The sequence below is a fragment of the Scyliorhinus torazame genome, chromosome 19, assembly GCF_047496885.1.
Source record: "Scyliorhinus torazame isolate Kashiwa2021f chromosome 19, sScyTor2.1, whole genome shotgun sequence".
NCBI lineage: Eukaryota > Metazoa > Chordata > Chondrichthyes > Carcharhiniformes > Scyliorhinidae > Scyliorhinus > Scyliorhinus torazame.
Genome location: NC_092725.1, coordinates 59356142 through 59370563, shown reverse-complemented (window position 1 = coordinate 59370563; position 14422 = coordinate 59356142). Strand labels below are relative to the sequence as shown.

Here is a 14422-nt window from a genome sequence, read left to right as displayed (position 1 = left end):
CCTGTGTTGCCCCTTGCAGTGACCTCTGTACACCAAGATCTCTCTGACTGTCAATACTCTTGAGGGTTCTACCATTCACTGTATATTCCCTACCTGCATTAGACCTTCCAAAATGCGTTACCTCACATTTGTCCAGATTAAACTCCATCTGCCATCTCGCCGCCCAAGTCTTCAAACAATCTAAATCCTGCTGTATCCTCTGACAGTCCTCATCACTATCCGCAATTCCACCAACCTTTGTGTCGTTTGCAAACTTGCTAATCAGACCAGTTACATTTTCCTCCAAATCATTTATATATAGAGCGAACAGCATAGGTCCCAGCACTGATCCCTGTGGAACACCACTAACCATAGCCCTCCAATCAGAAAAGCACCCTTCCATTGCTACTCTCTGCCTTCTATGACCTAGCCAGTTCTGTATCCATCTTGCGCTCACCTCTGATTCCGTGACTTCACCTTTTGTACCAGGCTGCCATGAGGGACCTTGTCAGAGGCCTTACTGAAGTCCATATAGACAACATCCACTGCCCTACCTACATCAATCATCTTTGTGACCTCCTCGAAAAACTAAACTTGTGAAAAATTGTGTATGTAGCTTCAAAAAGTTACTTGCACTTTAGTACTCCACCATGTTACATAATAAATACAATTTCTAGAAAGGACAAAGGTTGTAAAGGACTATTGCAACATTGAACAAAAGTAAGACTTGTAAAATATTTTGTGACTTAATAGCTTAATTCTCTGAACTCAGGAGTAAAGCTGCAAAATACAGTATGCAGATAACACGGAACATGATTAGTTAAACTAAAATAACCAATGGCAACAAGCACAGATGACCCCTCCGAGAAGAAGGCAAGTGTCAAAGTTGAAGACTGAACTTGTCAACATTGCAGCAGTCAGCCTGTTAAAAGGAAGAGTTTGTATGTTTTGGGTTCATATTTTGGAGAAATAGCTGAATGCTGGACATTTTTTAGTAATACTTGGAATTATCCTTGCTCCTGGACATTGAGTGTTTTTCCATAAGTGTTAAATGAAACCCAGCTATAGCTGAAATATTCAAATATACGAAGATGCAATTATCTATGGTGAACCAAACTTCAAAACTGGGATTTTCCAGATTTGTGAGGCACAGTTCCTCATTGGATAAATTTATTGAACTAACAGCAAGGGGACAAACATATTTTTTAAATTAAGGTGGTAATTTGCATGGTACCTAGGCCATTTTCCAGACCTCATTTTGAACATTTGGTAGCTTCCTTAAGGAAGACCTGGAGGATGTTCAACAACGATTCATCTGCATGTTGTAAGGGCTGTAGATGGTCATAAGAGATTGGGTGAATTTTGCTAAACTTCTCTGGAATTGAATTTGAGAGGTGATCCAAAAATAATTATTGGAATTAATAACACAATAATCTCTCCCTCTGCTTGAGTAACCAACAGCAGCGGGATATAATAAAATTGCAGCACCTCTGTTTGATAGCAAATTCCGGGGGGAAACTTCACAGTTGGTCAGGACAATGGAAACTCCCCACTCGTCAAATTATGTGGGATATTTTTCATCCACCTGAAAAGACGGAAGGTGCCTTATTTTAACATCTTATCCAAGCAACAGCACCTCTGACTGCAGCACAGTCTTAGCACTGCAAAGAATTGTTAAACTAGATTATGCATGGAAGTTGCTGTTGTGGGATTTGGGCCCACAAGCTTTCAGACAGAACAAGAACTTATATTTATAATGCATTAACAATGATAAAATCTACCAAGAGCAGCACTGTGGCGTAGTGGTTAGCATTGCTGCCTCATGGCATCGAGGTCCCAGGTTCGATCCTGGCTCTGGGTCACTGTCCGTGTGGAGTTTGCACATTCTCCCCGTGTTTGCATGGATTTTGCCCCACAACCCAAAGATGTGCAGGGTAGGTGGATTGGCCACACTAAATTGCCCCTTAATTGGAAAAAATTAATTGGCTACTCTAAATTTTATAAAAAACAAAAATGAAATCTCCCAATGCACTTTACTGGAGCATTATCAAACTAGATGCGACGATACCAATTCACATAAGAAATTCACATAGATAACCAAAAGCTTAGTCAAAAAAATTGGCTTTGAGTAGTATGAAAGAGATAGAAAGGCGGAGAGGTTTATGGAAGGAAATTCCAGAGTTTAGGGCCTCAGTAGCTGATGGCATAGTTGTGTACTGTGAAGGGATTTATAATTGTGAATACTCAAGACGCCAGAAGTAGAGGAATACAAATATCTCTGAAGGCTTTAAGACTGGAAGTGGTTTCCGGGATAGGAAGGCGTGAGGGCATAGCTTCATCTGCATGCTGCAAGGGTGACGAATGTGATATAAAATAGTTACTTTAGAGATACTAGTTAATGTAATGTAGAAATAAGCCACTTTGATTCTGGCAGTTAGGGACAAAGGGATTTGAGACCGCATGGAAAAAGCAGGAAGAGGTGTGTCTATGAGAGTGATGCTGCATTGATAGGGGCCAGAGAAAGGGATTGGAAGTGAGCCAATCAGAATAGATAAAACAGGTCAGGAGGGACATAGGCTGACCTATGTCCGTCGAGTATGTGAAACTTGATACCATTTGAATTGATTTTGCAGAGATCCCTTTGTCTTTTAGTTCAGTCGTTTTCTGGAGTGTAAGAGGCTGGATGTCTCTTACGTTTCTGTAAGATGATTTAAGCTTGCAAGCTAAATAAATAACTTCTTTTTACGTGCGAATCCATCTCAACTTTTATTGAGGCCAGACTGACAGAGAAAGAAATTTGGGGATCAACATTTGGTGCCGAAAACCGGGATTTCTCAGGGCGATCCTGATCCAACTGCGAAATCAGAATTAGACTGATTATGAACAGGAGGATGGGGAACAAAGGGCCCTCAATGTAGAACTGGAAAACGACCGCGCATTGATTGTTCCCCTCTTCTTATCGTCTGATTAGTCTGGTCACTCGCGGTTGGCACAGAAAGACCGCCTCGACGAAATCACAGGTCAGTCTGGGGATAAGCATTTTAATTGATGGGATTTCATAGAGTTAATTCGGCTGGGGTAGGCTGTACTGTTGATGTAACATTTAAGATAAATGGTTCAACTTTATTTGTGAGTTAATTCGGTTGGTTTACGTTATGAGAGGTAGATGTAACATTTGAAATTGAAAAAATGGTTCACCTCTATATGTCTGTGTGTTAAAAATATAGTTGATTAAGCTAAAACATTTTCTTTGGACTGTAGTGGTGGAAAAACGCAGTTCCAAGGACTAGTTGAGATTATGGGAAATTCCTTGGATAGCACAAATGATCCAGGCATGCCACTGCAAATATTATGTGATAAGTATCCGGACAAAGCGAAGGACTTTAGAAAATTGTCAGCACAGTTAAGAACTAAAATGGGAGATGAATGGCCACTAGGGGGAACCAAAGACCTAGAAATGGTTAAGAAAATCCAGGGACAGATATGGAAAAAAAATCAAGGTATGAAAACTAAAGAATTAATTGGATTATGGAGGCAATATTGTCAAGAGGAAAAAGATAAGATTATGTTGTCCAGCTGGCAGGATAACGCCCTTAAAATGGGGATTTCAATTAGTGAACAGGGTAACCTAAAAACATTACAGATCTTGAAAAAGGAATGTGCATTTAAAAAAAGAGCAAATAGAGACAGGAAGGACCCGGGTCACACAAGAGGTGAACTACGTAGTTCAATGGCTGGCCTTGAATTGTCAGAAGAAGAAAAATTCAATAAGTCGGAAAAGTCAGTAAAAATTCCGTCTGCACCCATAGTATGGTCTGCGCTCATTCCAGAACCACCAGAGTACAATAATATATACTCAGCCATTGCTCCCCAGATTTCAAATATGCCAGAAACTCAAGCCCTTTTGGGTGATAGTGTGGGTCCTGATTTACCAACTTCACAACCGAAAGAGCAAAAGGAACTTTGTCCCACAAGCCCAGTTAGCTCTAGGACAAGATCTCGGACAGCGAGAGAGGGGCTTGAAGCTCACCAGAAACAATTAAACATATCACCTAAGTCTCCCCAAACTAAGGAGAAATCACAAGAGTTGGGAACAAAGAAAGCTGAAACAACTTCGGTTGAAGAGAAAGAACGCCCCCTAGTGACGGAGAGATGCTGAAGTCTTGGAACAACCAGGGGAAATAGCTAGAGTGCCCCCTGGTGACATTCGGAGACAGTTACCGATTAGGAAGATGCGAAACCCCGATCCAGGGACTGCGGCAGCGAACCCCACAATAGACGTTTACTTCCCATGGACACCCAGTGAGATGATGGCTATTATGACTACAATCCCAGATAGAAAAAAATTTCCTGCTGCCTTCGTGGATTCATTGAGAACTACCATCTCAATTTATCAAGCTGATTCAAGGGACCTCTGGGCCCTAGTCCAGCAGATTTTAACCCCAGCAGAGTACCGCAATTATCTTAACCACCTGAATTATGCTAGTCATGCCGCACTCCAGCAGGCCTATGCGTTAGACGACGATAGAAGGACACAGATCTTAAATGCGTTGAATAGCACATTTCAAAGGCCCATAAATCTTTCTGTTATCTTAGACCTAAAACCTAAGAAGACTGAAGAGCCAGAGGAATTTCTGGAGCGTTTTAATGAAATCTACCGGGGGCAGTCAGGCGATTTGCTGTATCAAAATGGTCAGAATTCCCCTCAATACTGTGCTATGTTAATGCATTGCCTACCACCTTCTGTGGTTACTGCTGTGAAATGTAATAACATGAATTGGACAGAGAACAACCCTTCCCAGATGGCAAGGGCAGTCAGATTTTACTGGAAGGAGGGTGTAGGCCAAGAAGGAGGCTCAGTTACAAAGGTTAAGACTGAGTATGTAATGAAAAAGGATGATCTGCGACCCCAACAAGCGGCAGAAATGGTAGTTTACCAGCAGGAGCCCCAATATAGTGACTTTGGGTGGGTGGATCAGCGAAGAGGAGGATACCAAACCCACCCAAAGGGACCCTCACCCCATTTTTATGGTCCACCGAACGAATCAACAGCTCTACAACCGCAGCCCCCTCTGAGGGGCCATTGGTCTACTGGAAGACGAGGCCGGGGCAGAAATAGAGGGAGCAATGCATGTTTTAATTGCGGCCGTGTAGATCACTGGCAACAGGAATGCCCCTTTAAAAGACAGACAGTAGAAGGAGATTATTCGACCCAAAGGAGAGGGTACCCACCAAGGGGAGGACAGATGAGATACACTGACTTCTCCCAGGAAAACCCTTTCCCAACACAGGATTGACTAGCTAATTTAGCCATAAGGACTCTCCAATCCGACAGGGAACCTATTATCTCTCTGCAGATAGGAGATCAACATCACTCATTTGTAATCGACACAGGGGCAGCGATGTCTTCTGTGCAATCAACACTTAAATTACCAATATCCGACCACACGCAGCAATTATCAGGGTTCCAAGGACAGGTGTGTGAGTATCCTATTTCTGAACCTGTGACAGTCACTTACGAGAATACGTCTGCAGAACATCAGTTTGTAGTGACTACTGGATTGGACTGTAACTTGTTGGCCCGAGATTTACTGTGTATCTTCCAGCTACAGCTAGAATGCGGAGATGAGGGGGTAACGGTTACATCATGGAGGATGAGACAACAGTGCTATATTTCTATCACCCCCCAGTGGTGGACGTTAGACGTTGAACAGTCACTGCATCACGTTACCCTGGCCTATGACAGAACTGGACGAAACAGGGAGTTGGAGGACAAATACCGGCCATTACTTGAGACCGAATGGCCAGTCAAGGTTACAGCCACAGTCACGGGAAAAGAAGGTACAGCCGATTTTGTTACAATATCACCACATTTATGGCCACAGTCAGCTTCGGTAAGCCCTCATATTGCACGTCAGGTCCATGACCAGTACCATGCCAGGGATATGGGGCGAATGGTCAGGAGGGCAGTGGATCATTCAGATCCAACAGACTACGCACTTCAAGCCATGCCAGACGGCACTACCATAAAATATTTTGAGGTCCCTGAAACGATTAACACTCGACTGCAGCATCACAGGGGACATGATGTGTTGGAATATGTCAATCCACAGGTCTGGGCGGAATACCCATCACAAGTGGGAAAGACAAATGTTACACCTATCAAGGTAATGATTAAGGATCATGCAAAGCTACCTTCCATTCGGCAATGCCCCCTGAAATCTCAAGCTGCTCCATCAATAGATAAATTAATTCAAGAACTGTTGAAACAGGGTATTTTGGTCCCTTGCCAATCAGAATGTAACACCCCAATACTTGCTGTGCCTAAACCAGCCAAACCAGACCAGTACCGATTAGTACAGGATTTACGTTCAATTAATGCCATCGCACAGCCGTTACATACTCTCGTCCCTAACCCTGCCCACATACTGGCTCAAATTCCAGCACAAGCCCGGGTCTTCGCCGTAATTGACCTTCAGCACGCCTTCTTTGCCCTCCCACTTGCGACTGAAAGTCAATATTTGTTTGCCTTCACTTACAATGGGCAGCAGTATACCTGGACCCGACTGCCACAGGGGTTCGTCAATTCACCTACACTCTTCTCCAGATGTCTGCAGACCCAACTCCAGGCCTTGACATTGGAGCATGGTTCCACTCTAGTGCAGTATGTAGATGACATATTGGTGGCAAGTCCTGACGAGCCCAGTAATAGGGATGATGTGATCCAATTATTGAACCACCTATCCTCGTTGGGTTATGTTGTTTCACAAGCAAAGGTCTTGGTGGCTCAGAGAAAAGTTAAGTTCTTAGGAGTTTTACTTACAGCCACAGAAAGAAGTCTCGAACCCAGTAGGATTGAACCAATATGCCAATTCCCCGCCCCTACAATAGCCAAGGAGGTTCGTCATTGGCTGGGTATGGTGAATTATTGTCGGCAGTGGATACCAAACATCGCTGTCTATACAAAGCTGCTGACACCTTACACGAGTAAAGAGGGAAACTTTACTCTCACCACCGAGGCACTCGAGGCCTTCCGTTGCCTGAAGCAGGCCTTGCTACAAGCCCTCGGTAAGCCCGACAAGCCTACCGGCCCTCGGTAGGCCCCTATACGACCGACCATTCCAGATATACTGTACTGTTCTGGAAGGATGTTCAACAGTGGTACTCACCCAGCAACATGGGGACAAGCACCGGCCCGTAGCATATTACTCTTCCAAACTCGACCCAGTGGCGTTGGGCCACCCTGTTTGCACCCAGATCTTGGCAGCGATATACAATAGTTTGCAGGCTGCTGCCAACATCACTCTCCAACAGGATATTACGGTGTATAGCTCCCACTCGGTAATCGCACTATTGGGGCAACTGCAGACTCAGCATCTTACCGCAGCTCGTCAGAATAGGTATGAGATATACCTTTTGAACAATCCACGTCTGACATTTAAATATTGTACCACTATCAATCCAGCCTCTTTTCTTAGCGGTCCCCCTGTCCATGAGGATGCGCCTGGTCACGACTGTTTAGCCTTGATTCAGGAAACTACAACAATAAGGGACGATCTGAGTGATATTCCGTTAGAACAACCTGACATGATTATGTATGTTGATGGCAGTGCATTAGTAAGCCCCACTGGCCGGAGACTGTCCGGTTATGCAATCATAGATCAGGATGGTCTGATTTTAGAAGCGGCAGCTTTCCAGACCCCTTACTCAGCACAACAAGCCGAACTTTTTGCCCTCACCCGTGCATGTATAGTTGGGGGAGATCGCCGGGTAAATATCTACACTGACTCCCGATATGCTTTCGGGGTAGTTCATGACTTCGGACAACTCTGGAAGAATAGGGGATTCCTTACCTCGGCAGGCACAGAAATATCCAACCGGGGTTTAGTTAATGACCTACTGCAGGCCCTCCTTCTGCCAGCGCAGATTTCCGTTATTAAATGTGCTGCCCACACGAATGGTACAACCCCAGTTGACGTTGGTAATGAACGAGCAGATCGTGCAGCGCGCACAGCCGCACAAATTCAGCAAGTGATGGTGCCTAAAATGTTAAGTCAGACTAAACGATCTACTATAAATATGTCTGCTTCTGACAAGCCAATGCCAACCATCCAAGACGTCATAAGGTTACAGGAGGACGCTCCTGAGAGTGATAAACAAATGTGGAAACGGTTAGGTTGTACATATGATTCTGTTTCCTCTTTATGGACCACGCCTGCACATCAGACTTGTATGTCTGATGTGCTGGCTTTATGGGTCATTGAATGTGTACACTTTGCAACTCATTGTGGGGCTCGAGGGACTAGTGATTTTTTGCTGGACACTTGGTGGCACCCTAAAATGCAGGGGTTGGCCCAAAATATCAGTAATCGGTGTTTGATTTGTCAGCAATATAACACCGGAAAAGGTATCCCTTGTGGGAAGGGGCAAACCCCGTTGCCCAGTGGTCCCTTTGAGACGCTCCAAATGGATTACATTGAGTTGGAAAGGTGTCAATGTTACAAATATGTTTTGGTCATTGTGGATGTGTTCAGCAGATGGGTCGAGGCGTATCCGACTATCGATAATAAAGCTGCTACTGTGGTTAAAGTCTTGATGAGGGAAATCATTCCCCAGTACGGTATACCAGCTCAGTTAAGTTCTGATAATGGGCCTCATTTTATTGGACAAATTAACAAGGAGTTTTGCTCCCAGTTGGGCATACGCCAGCAGTTACACTGTGCTTACAGACCGCAGGCGGCCGGGTTGGTTGAGAGACACAATCAGACCCTCAAAACTGAATTGGCTAAATTAAGAGCAGACACGGGACTGACATGGCTTAAGTTGCTCCCCGTTGCCCTCTTCCAGCTGCGGGTTACACCTGCGGGACCAGCCCGGCTCTCTCCCGCCGAGATTCTTTATGGCAGGCCTCTTAGAACTCCTTGGAGCCTGCAGGTTCCCAGACGGGTTCAGTTTCATCAGATGACTGAAGAAATGACCACCTATGTTCTAGCCCTTACGCAAGTGCTCAAGGAACTCCATGGCCAAGTCCGCGCGGCTCACCAGCCATTGCCCCCAGTACCTAGCTCACTTTCAGTCCAGCCCGGTAGTTATGTCATGGTCAAAAATTGGACTAGGAAGGGGTCGGAGCCGCGATGGGACGGGCCCTTCCAAGTTCTCCTTACCACCCCCACAGCAGTTAAAGTGGAGGGGCGAAGTGCTTGGGTCCACCTACATCACTGTAAATTGAGTCCATCTCCACTACTGTAAAAGGTCGGATACTAACCTGCCTCCCTTCTCCAGTGCTATTTTACAGGTGTGGAGCATGATGGAGTGGCTACGCATCGTCTGTCTGATATTTGGCCTCACTTCGCTTGGCGTGTTATTGGCGATGGACATGGAAAAGGGGAATATTATGTATCTGTGTAGCCCCAACCAATCTACAAGGATACATCACCTATGCAAAGGTGATGTTCTTCGCTGCCCCCATATACGAGGACATGGTATCGACTCATGGAAGGTCATCAAAGTTAAGGAGAATGCAGGAGTCATGAAGCAGCTGCACCGGTCCCGGCGATGGGAAGGGAACATTATATGGACATTGCCTTGTTTTTGGAATACATGTAAATTTGATTTTGGATGTGTTAAAAGTGGTACAATAAAGGTAACATCAGGCTGTCAGAAGAGTGTAGGAAGAGACCATGAGAAAGAGAAAGGGACTAGAGAGAGGACGGGACGTATGAGAAGGGAAGTACAGCTAGAACGTAGGTTACCGGGAGATACACTTAAGTTAATTAAAGGCCAAACTGAGGAAAACCCGGGTAGTATGAATCTCTTCTACCAGATTTACCACCGTCTGTATGGCCAGGGACGGGTTGTCTGCTACCCAAACCCCGCAGCGGTGTCTAGGTTATTTTCTGTTTCACCGCTTTGGGGCACTCCCCAAACGGTGGTTCATTGTCAGCATTCCGAGCCATTGCCCGAGCAAGTCACTCTTCCTTACGATCCGGATTCAGCACCACCGGCTATTTGCCTTCCCCTTCCTCGGGATAATTCCCATTCACAGTACGATAGGCTGCGACGGTGGAGGGCGTACATACCTAGCCACTTCACTCCCAATAGGGATTCCCGGTCGTACGAGAATTGCTTCAGCAGTGAAGGATATGGCTGTTTGCTGGTAGAGGTGGACACAAATATAACATGTCTGTTTCCCACCTGTACGGACAGGAGGTGCCATACAACACCACTTGCGTTCCATTGAACGCCGGCCTCCAGCTCCTCTGTGGCTGGGCGAATGTCTCTCATATCACTGTTGGGACTAGGGCTTTCCGCATTGCTGGGCGGCCCGAATGGGCATTTCAAAGTTGGATAAACTGGGCTACTGGGAGGTCCTTACGCAACCGATATGCTGATTGTGATTCTAGTCTCCACACGGAACAAGGATACTACTTTTTATTTAATGGTACGGCGACCAACGTTTTATCACCCCCATTTCCCCGCCGAATTGCTATAGGGACTCTAGTCCCTACCACAGTCCCCTGCCCTTCGGCGTGGAAACTGCATAATCAGTTAGCACGCCGGGCAGTCTCTGCTGAATTTTGCGAGAACTGGAAAAAACCTCAGGTTCTTGCACCCAACCGGGGCCACTCAGCCGGGTGGGGCATTCTGAGCGTATTGACACTGGGAGGTGTGGGGGGTTCCTTGGCTGTTAGTGATCGGAATTATTTTATTTGCGGCCTTACCATCTTGGGAAATGAAACCTTGGGAGCCCTCGGGGCAATAACTAAGGAGTTGTCTCAGCTACGGTTGTTTGCAATGCAGAACCGATATGCTCTTGACTATCCTCTGGCCCGTGAGGGTGGGGTATGCGCCATAGTGCAGGGCAAGTGTATCATGGGGGTTCAGGACTTGACCGCTAACATCACTAAATTTATGGATCGCATACGGGATCACTTGGACGGGATGCAGGATCCTGGCTCTTGGGGTAACTGGGGATTTGGAGGATGGAAGGACTGGTTGATAAATATGGCCATGTATCTAGTGGTAGCTATCGGCTGCATCTTTGTGGGCCTGGCCATCCTTAAATGTGTGATGGGTAGAATGCGGGGTGCACTAGATCAGATCACCGCCCCAATCACCGAAAAAAAATTTTTAACTGTTAAAATCCATGAGGGTGAGGCAGATGAAGGGGGGCTAAGACAGGAATTGGAAATGCAGCGACGGATCTTTTTAGATGAGGAACCGTAGCTATGGATTGGATAGTTCGGTTATTATGGAATGATAAAAGGAGGGAATGACGAATGTGATATAAAATAGTTACTTTAGAGATATTAGTTAATGTAATGTAGAAATAAGCCACTTTGATTCTGGCAGTTAGGGACAAAGGGATTTGAGACCGCATGGAAAAAGCAGGAAGAGGTGTGTCTATGAGAGTGATGCTGCATTGATAGGGGCCAGAGAAAGGGATTGGAAGTGAGCCAATCAGAATAGATCAAACAGGTCAGGAGGGACATAGGCTGACCTATGTCCGTCGAGTATGTGAAACTTGATACCATTTGAATTGATTTTGCAGAGATCCCTTTGTCTTTTAGTTCAGTCGTTTTCTGGAGTGTAAGAGGCTGGATGTCTCTTACGTTTCTGTAAGATGATTTAAGCTTGCAAGCTAAATAAATAACTTCTTTTTACGTGCGAATCCATCTCAACTTTTATTGAGGCCAGACTGACAGAGAAAGAAATTTGGGGATCAACAAGGGCTGTAGATAGTCATAAGAGATTGGGTGAATTTTGGATGCGATCTGGTGAATTTAAAACTAGGAAGGGCAGCACGGTAGCCTTGTGGATAGCACAATTGCTTCACAGCTCCAGGGTCCCAGGTTCGATTCCAGCTTGGGTCACTGTCTGTGCGGAGTCTGCACGTCCTCCCCGTGTGTGCGTGGGTTTCCTCCGGGTGCTCCGGTTTCCTCCCACAGTCCAAAGATGTGCAGGTTAGGTGGATTGGCCATGATAAATTGCCCTTAGTGTCCAAAATTGCCCTTAGCGTTGGGTGGGGTTACTGGATTATGGTGATAGGGTGGCGGTGTTGACCTTGGGTAGGGTGCTCTTTCCAAGAGCCAGTGCAGACTCGATGGGCCGAATGGCCTCCTTCTGCACTGTAAATTCTATGATAATCTATGAAGGGTGGAGGATGGGAGGCAGGCTTGGAGTGCATTGGAATAGTCTAGAGGTAATGGTTTCGGCAGCATATTATCTTGGCTTAAACTTTCCTCTGCCCTCGCTTTGCATTTTCATCTTTCTGCAGTTTCTCTGCTTTCTACCCTCATGCCCTCTCTGAGCTCGCCTCGTCCATGAGACCATTTCCCTATTCTCTTGATTGTATTCTCACTAAATTGCTAACCACCTCTTCATGACTCCTATGTTAGTTGATAGTGTTAACAGTTCTCACTCATCAGCTACTGTACCCCTCTTCTTCAATCTGCCATCATCAATTCTCTGAAAAAAGTTAACCATTATGTCCTTGCAGACTATATCTCCTTCTGCCATCATCCACACCCACCTTTTCCAGAACACCTTGTTTGAATCTTTCCAATCAAGTTTTTGTGCCGATCTCAATATCGAAACAACCGTTAATCCCTCCATATCCTCCTTTACCCAGCTACAGTTCTTTACATAGTTGACTTTATCATTCCCCTCTAATGCTGCAAGTCCATTGTCCAGCTGTGTGGGTCTGCACTCACTGGATTCCATTCTTATCTGTACAGCTGTAATCCGGGAATTGCCTCCAATAGTTTCTCTTACTGCTCCTACACCATCACCTATGACGTTCCCAAGAATCTATCCTTGTCCCTGAATTAGTTTTAATCTGCATGTTGGCCCTTAGAGACATCATCCAACATCAGTTTCACACATAGGCTGACAACATTTTACTTCACAATAGCCTCTCTTGGGCCCTCAGTCTCTAAGACACCCGTTAACAAATGTATCACAGCTGGATCCCCAGTTAGAGAATTAGTCACCACTTCAACTCTTGGAATGGATATGCTCCAAGCTCTGCCTGATAATCTGTGCCGTGTTGTAGCCTGATTCTTCTAATCTGCTTGGCAGTAACAATGCTGTCTGACAGTCTTGCCAATGCGCCAAGCATCTTGGTGCATGCATTCTTCCATAGGCATCCCATGATGAATCCATTGTGACAACTTGTGTGTGACTTCTGGGATGTTGGTAGGTGAGCTACTCTTTCTCTATCCTGGTTGGAACCAACTTCTGCTCAGTGACTCATCATATGCTGTTCATATTGCTGTATTACCGTCTAAAACATGCTGTGATAGCATTAGAGCTCGTGGCTGCGAGCGTCTGATTAACTGGTGGTGCTTCTTCATTCGAGGTCTATGGCAGCTCTTTCCCTTTCCTCATGGGACACCATGGCTCACCAAATGACAAGGTCCTTGATAACTGATAGAAATTGACTATTCTAGTCCGATACAAGAGGTTTAAATGAGAACTCATTCAGTGTAACTATAGCTGGAGACAAATTAAGGGTTAATCCAGATCATACATTTTAATTTTCGTTCATTAAAACTAGATTTTAACATTTGCAGGCTTGCTAGAGAATCCAAGGCCAGTGACATCAACTGGCCCAAAAGACTCTATTGTATGCAGCTACTTTCCCAAGCCTGGACAGTTCCGTTTCCATAGTAATACACAGTCTAAAGTCATAATGCCCTGACGGCGATGCAGGTATCGATAAATCGGAAAATTGGCAAGCGATTGTGTGAGAAATTCACGATGTATTTAAATACATATCTCTCAAAATTGACAGACACTTCGATCGAATTGAGTGGATTATAAATTAGTTAAAGCCAATCGGAGATGTAAAGAAGGCGCAACTTTAAGATAATGATCTTAAAAATCAATTGTCGGGATGGAAAAATCCATTCCGTGATATCACTCTCTCTCTCTCTCTATGAAATCTATGTCTTTGCTGCTTGCTTTTGCTATCGCCATCTTTCTTTTGTTTAAATCACTCAGTCTTTTTATACTGTGTATTATGATTTGAAGAATTACCATGATTTGTATTTTAAACTCAACCACTGTATTCGCTAAAGACAAACAATCTGACCTAATTTTGTCTTGACAACCAAAGTTTACCCGAGACACTAAAGCTGACAATAAAGTTCAATGAAACTTTGCCAAAAAGCACAGCCTGGAATCTGTTATTTGGGAACTAAGAAGGGATAACGCATAACCAGGGTTCCGAATAGACACAGAGATCCATCAGTAACAAAGCAGAAAATGAGTAAGGGAGGATCAAGGGAGGAAAGTGGGTTGGAATAGAAAGCACCAAGTTCAATGGCACTCTATCTGTAGCTTTCACTTCACAGATAGCAGGATAGGATGAGGAGGAATGTGAAAAGGACCATTAACAGGAACATAGTCGTAGTCTTGAATGGTCTCAGTGGCACAGAAT

The 14422-nt window shown here is 45.0% G+C and overlaps 1 protein-coding gene across 1 annotated transcript in view; it reads left to right on the top strand.

The window, feature by feature from the left end:
* Positions 1 to 11899, top strand: part of LOC140396154 (glucoside xylosyltransferase 1-like) — a 149924-nt gene extending 138025 nt beyond the window's left edge. The window contains exon 8 of the mRNA XM_072484376.1: positions 9262 to 11899. Within this exon, the coding sequence (XP_072340477.1) occupies positions 9262 to 9387 (126 nt within the window). The 3' untranslated portion in view covers positions 9388 to 11899. The remainder of the gene's footprint in view (positions 1 to 9261) is intronic.
* The last annotated feature ends 2523 nt before the right edge of the window (positions 11900 to 14422 follow it).